At 21.0% G+C, this 5,786-nt stretch overlaps 3 protein-coding genes across 3 annotated transcripts; 2 read left to right on the top strand and 1 right to left on the bottom strand.

Moving 5' to 3' along the window:
- Positions 1-71: 71 nt before the first annotated feature.
- On the top strand, positions 72-1,544 carry PGSY75_1332700 (putative DEAD/DEAH box ATP-dependent RNA helicase; the record flags this gene model as incomplete). The annotated part of the gene is made up of 1 exon (XM_018787380.1): positions 72-1,544. The coding sequence occupies one exon, from the start codon at positions 72-74 to the stop codon at positions 1,542-1,544; it is 1,473 nt and encodes a 490-aa protein (XP_018640122.1).
- A 934-nt stretch (positions 1,545-2,478) lies between these two features.
- On the top strand, positions 2,479-4,260 carry PGSY75_1332600 (putative apurinic/apyrimidinic endonuclease Apn1; the record flags this gene model as incomplete). Its single annotated transcript, XM_018787379.1, has 1 exon — positions 2,479-4,260. The coding sequence occupies one exon, from the start codon at positions 2,479-2,481 to the stop codon at positions 4,258-4,260; it is 1,782 nt and encodes a 593-aa protein (XP_018640121.1).
- Positions 4,261-4,855: 595 nt separating this feature from the next.
- Positions 4,856-5,512, bottom strand: PGSY75_1332500 (putative SAM-dependent RNA methyltransferase; the record flags this gene model as incomplete). The annotated part of the gene is made up of 1 exon (XM_018787378.1): positions 4,856-5,512. The coding sequence occupies one exon, from the start codon at positions 5,510-5,512 to the stop codon at positions 4,856-4,858; it is 657 nt and encodes a 218-aa protein (XP_018640120.1).
- Positions 5,513-5,786: the final 274 nt, after the last annotated feature.

The raw sequence follows: 5,786 nt of genomic DNA, 5'->3' as shown, positions 1-5,786 counted from the left end.
TATATATATATTTATATATCTATTAGCATAAAATATTTTATATATATACATTTAACTGCTTGATCTTATCAATGATATCATGTGCGAAAACAAAGAAACCCTCGCTAAGGCTTTGTAAGCTATTTAGACGTTACTACATAAAAAAATTTTTAAAAAAGAAAATTAGAGAGGATTACATAAAAAAGAAAGGTATTAAATATAAACAATGTAAGAATTTAGATGATAGCCGGTTATATAATAAAGAAGAGATAAATGGTTGTAGTGACCAAAATAATAATATATCATTTGAAGAATTAGGTGTAGAAGAGTGGTTAATAAAAATAAGTAAAAGTGTTCATATATTATATCCAACAAAAATACAACAATTATGTTTGCCTTTAATTATACAAGGTAAAAATATAATTGGTTCATCAGAAACTGGTAGTGGTAAGACTATATGTTATTGTTGGAGTATATTACAAGAATTAAATAAAAATTTGTATGGTATATTTTCTTTAATCTTATTACCTACAAGAGAATTAGTGTTTCAAATTATTGAACAGTTTCATTTATATGGTAGTAAAATAGGTGTCATGATTTTATCATGTATTGGAGGCTTCTCATTAATCGAACAGAGAAAAAGTGTTATGACAAAACCACATATTATTGTTGGAACTCCAGGAAGAATCAGTGATATATTAGATAATAGCATAGATATACAAAATTGTTTTAAAAGATTAAGATTTTTAGTACTAGATGAAGCGGACCTTTTATTACAAAAATGTTTTGAAGATAAATTACAAAACATTTTAAATAATTTACCAAAAAATTGTGCTAACGAAAGAAAAACATTATTCTTTAGTTCTACTATTACAGATTCATTGCAATTATTAATAAATACTTTTCCATATAATAATTTAATTTTAGTTAATGCAAATAAAAAACAAAAACCTCCTAAAAACCTAGATCAAAGATATATTTATGTTGAAGAAATTGCACATATTACCTATCTAATTTATATCTTAAAAAATAAAGTTAATGACTTATCTGGTATTATATTTACAGCTAATAGTTATAAATGTGAACTTATTTATACCGTTCTAAATATGTTAGGCATATCTCAGGTTGATGCTATGCATTCTTCAAAAGATCAAAAAAACAGATTTGCCACCTTAGCCAAATTTAAAAACGGATTATGTAAAATACTTGTTGCTACTGATATTATCAGTAGAGGTATAGATATTCCAAAAATTTCTTTTGTAATTAATTTTGATTTCCCAAATGATACTGTTCAATATATACACAGAGTTGGACGAACAGCCAGAGCCAACCGAAAGGGACTAGCCATTTCGTTTATTGACAAAAAGGATGTCAATGCATTTAATCAAGTCAAAAATATTATGAAAGATAAATTAAAACCGTACATACTCAACAAAAAGGAAGTTCTTGAAAATATGTTTAAAATTGGACGAGTTATAAAAAAAGCAGAAATTTTATTAGAAGAAAAAAAAGATATAAAGAGAGAAAATGAGAGATTAAAGCATTATATTTTTAACAACGAGTAAAAAGGGGGAAATAAATAAAAAATAAAATAAAAAATAAAATGAAAAATAAAAAATAAAATAAAAAATAAAATGAAAAATAAAATAAAAAATAAAAAATAAAATAATTTTTTTTTTTTTTCAACCTGCACAAGTCAGGTAAAATAAATATATGTACATATATATATATATATATATATATATATATATTTATTTATTTTTTTTTTTTTTTTTACGTATGCATAGTATATATAATAAAATACTTTTTAAGGAACCTTATAATAATAAAACATTTGTGAAATTCGATTTAAATAAATATATGATAATGTTTATAATATTAACTTGTGTGAATAAAATGAGCCTTTCGGTTTATAAATATATATATATTATATATATATATATATATGGCTATACACTTAAAACGGCTCATTGTATTAAGGTTGGAAATATAATAATCTGGTATTATTGAATAAATAATAAAAATTAAAGTTATATATCATATGATAATATTATAAATACATTTTATAATTTATATTTTTATGAGATGAAATATTTCTTGATTATTTTAAATATTATTTTAATATTATTTTAGAATATATTAACATATAATAAATAAATAAATACATATATATATATATATATATATATATATATGTATAATTATATTATATATGTATTATTTATGTATATTTTAGTAAGCCTTGTGAATTTTTTTTATAATTTGCATGAATATATATATATATATATATATATATAAATATTAATATATTAATATATATGTACCATTCTTTATTTAAATTCCAATTTGTGTATTATCTCTTATCAATACACATTTTTATTTTCAAAATTTTTTTTTTGTTCTTTAAAAATTGTTTATTTTTTTATTTTTCATTTTCCTTTTTGATTTCTTCACCCCTCCCCCCCTTCTCCTTTTATGGATACAAAAGCAACTAAATAAATGTTCTTTTTTTTTTCTCACTCCTCATTTTCATCTTTGTCATCTTTCTACTTTTCTTTTTTTTGCTTTCTTTTGTATATGCTGGTACTTCTGCAAATATTGCCAAGGAATTATTATGAAGGTGGTACCTTATCAATTCGAGTTATAAGAAGAAAAACATTTAATCATTCTTATAATAATATAAAAAATATTCATTATATACATTGTGGATATCCTAATATTTTTAATAATTATCGTAATTGTTATATGAACAACAATTATAACAATAATTTAAGTTTTTCCATAAAAAACAAAAATAATTATATGCATATATTTTTTAAAATACTTGAGGGTGGTGATAAAAAAAAAAAAAAAGAACAAGCCATTTTCAAAGATTTATTTTATATGAACATATTCAAAAAAATAGCAGAGAAAAATACAGAGATGAGTAAAATAACTGAAACGTGCCAATACGGAGATATAAGAAAATATTTGAATATGAAAAAAGAGTCATTGGAAGGGGACGAAAAAAACCGAAATGAAGAATTATATAATAAACAAATTGAAAATAACAATATTAAGGATGAGAATATTTCTTTTAAAGAAGGTACACATATAAAAAAAATAGAAGAAGTAGAAAAAGAGGAAAGTAATACCATTTGTTTAAAAAAAGAGATAAACAGTAATGTTGTTGAAATAAATAACAATAGATATAATGATACAAAATGTGTAAGTAATCCAAAAGAGGTAACAAATAAAAGTATTGAAAAAAAAAAAGAAAATAAAAGTAAACAAACAAAAAAAGAAATAGAAAAGAAAAAAAATAATAAAATAAAATCTGAACAATCAACAAATGATATAAAAAATATCCCACCTATACCAAAAAATATAGAAGATAGATGGAATGATTATAATAAAATAAAAGAATATGCAAAAATAAGTAATGTATATTTAGGTGCTCATATATCTGCATCAGGAGGAGTACAAAATGCTCCTATTAATTCTTTTAATATATCTGGTTTAGCTTTTGCATTATTTTTAAAAAATCAACGTAAATGGGAGAGTGCAGCATTAACATATGATAATATAAAACAGTTTGAAGAAAATTGTAAAAAATATAATTTTGATAAAAATTTTATTTTACCTCATGGATCATATTTAATAAATTTAGCAAATCCAGATAAAGAAAAAAGAGATAAATCATACATGTCTTTTTTAGATGATATAAAAAGATGTGAACAATTAAATATTAAATTATATAATTTCCATCCAGGATCTACCGTTGGACAATGTACAGTTGAACAAGGTATAAAAAATGTAGCTGATTGTATTAATAAAGCTCATAAAGAAACTAATAATGTTATTATAGTTTTAGAAAATTCTGCAGGTCAAAAAAATTCCGTAGGTTCTAAATTTGAACATCTAAGAGATATTATTAATCTAGTACATGACAAAGAAAGAATAGGTGTATGTCTTGATACATGTCATACTTTTGCTGCAGGATATAATATTAAAACATATGATAGTTTTGATCAAGTAATGAAACAATTTGATGATATTGTTAATGTTAAATATTTAAAAGCGGTTCATTTAAATGATTCTAAATCAGATTTAGGAAGTGGATTAGATAGACATGAAAATATTGGAAAAGGAAAATTAACTATGGATACTTTTAAATATATTATGAAATCCAAATATTTTAAAAATATTCCTATCATACTAGAAACACCAGATATAACAAATGATGAATCAATATATAAATATGAAATTCAAAATTTATATAAATTATATTTTGAAAAGTGAAACATAAATGAATATATATATATATATATGTATGACTGAACAAAAAAAAATTTTTTTTTTTTTTTTTTTTGGGATACTTGAATTATTATTATTAACCTCTACACATTTTTAATGGATAAAAAAATCAACATACATACAAACATGTAAACATATAAACATATAAACATATAAATATAGTAATATATTTTTATTTTTTTTATTTTATTGATAAAATTGTTCAAGTGGATCAAGTTTCTTGTGTGAAAGTACAAAAAAAAAACAAAAACAAAAAAAAATCAAAACAAAACAAAACAAAATAAAACAAAATAATAATATATGGATAAAAATATAACAAGATATATCCATATCCAGGAATTAATAAAATTTATTTACTTAATATGATATAATTTGATATATTTTCATATTTTAGCATTATCTTATATTTGTAATTATTAATGCATATATATACAAAATGGTTCCTTCAACGAATGAAGAAAATACATTAAATATACAACAAAAGAAAAAAAAAAAATATAAGAATCATATATATATACATACATAAATATATATATTTATATATATATGAAGACATCCATTCTGTTAAGCCCTTTAAAAATTAATCATCTTCATTTTCTAAAAATGATGATATGTCATCAAACTGTTGATCACCCAATTTTATTAAGTACTCTTTAAAATTTTCTGGAAGAACAGGAACATTTTTATCTTGCTCACATTGGGTGTAGTAATATTTTGAAACAAAACGAAAAGGAAGAGATATAGATTCCTTATTATTTTTAAGAAAAATCTCTGGATTATCAACATATGGAATATGTTCTAATTCGATATTATCATTCAAAATAATATGACAAACAAGAACAGCTGTATTAGTAGTCATTTGTATAGGACCTAAATTTCTTGATATAGGGAAATTAAATTTTCTTAATATGGATGTACGATCATCAGATGGAACATTTCCTAATATTCCTCCGAATAATAAAAAATCGATTTTATTTTTATCGTTACATGTTAATTTATTTTGTGCTTTCATGTCTAATAAACAAATATTTCCTGACAATAGATCATTCTTTATTTCATCTATTGACTTTTCATAACAGGATGGTTTATATTTACCATTTGTCAATTCACTGAAGTTTTCACAGATTTTTGTAAATATTACATTTTCATCTTTTACCGTTTGGCATATATGTATATATTCAAGTATGCACCATTCCTCCAGTTCATCTAAATGTTCTATGATGTATTTGGTTGACATTTGCAGAAAAAAATAAAATAAAAAAGAAAATTAAAGATTGATGATATATTTAGAGATATTTGGAAATTCTTTTAGCTATTCTGTATATATATATATATATATTTTTTTTTTTTTTTTTTTTTTTTTTTTTTTTTTTTTTTTTTATAAATTTTTTTTTTTTTTTATATTTTTTTTTTTTTTTTTTTTTTAAATATTTTTTTTTTTTTTTTTTTTTTTTTTTTTTTTTTTTTTTTTTTTTTTTTATTTTTTTTATTTTTTTTTATTTTTTTTATAT

Source organism: Plasmodium gaboni, chromosome 13 (assembly GCF_001602025.1).
Source record: "Plasmodium gaboni strain SY75 chromosome 13, whole genome shotgun sequence".
Classification (NCBI taxonomy): Eukaryota; Apicomplexa; class Aconoidasida; order Haemosporida; family Plasmodiidae; genus Plasmodium; species Plasmodium gaboni.
Note: the sequence above shows the minus strand (reverse complement) of the source record. Positions and strands in the feature narration are given on the sequence as shown.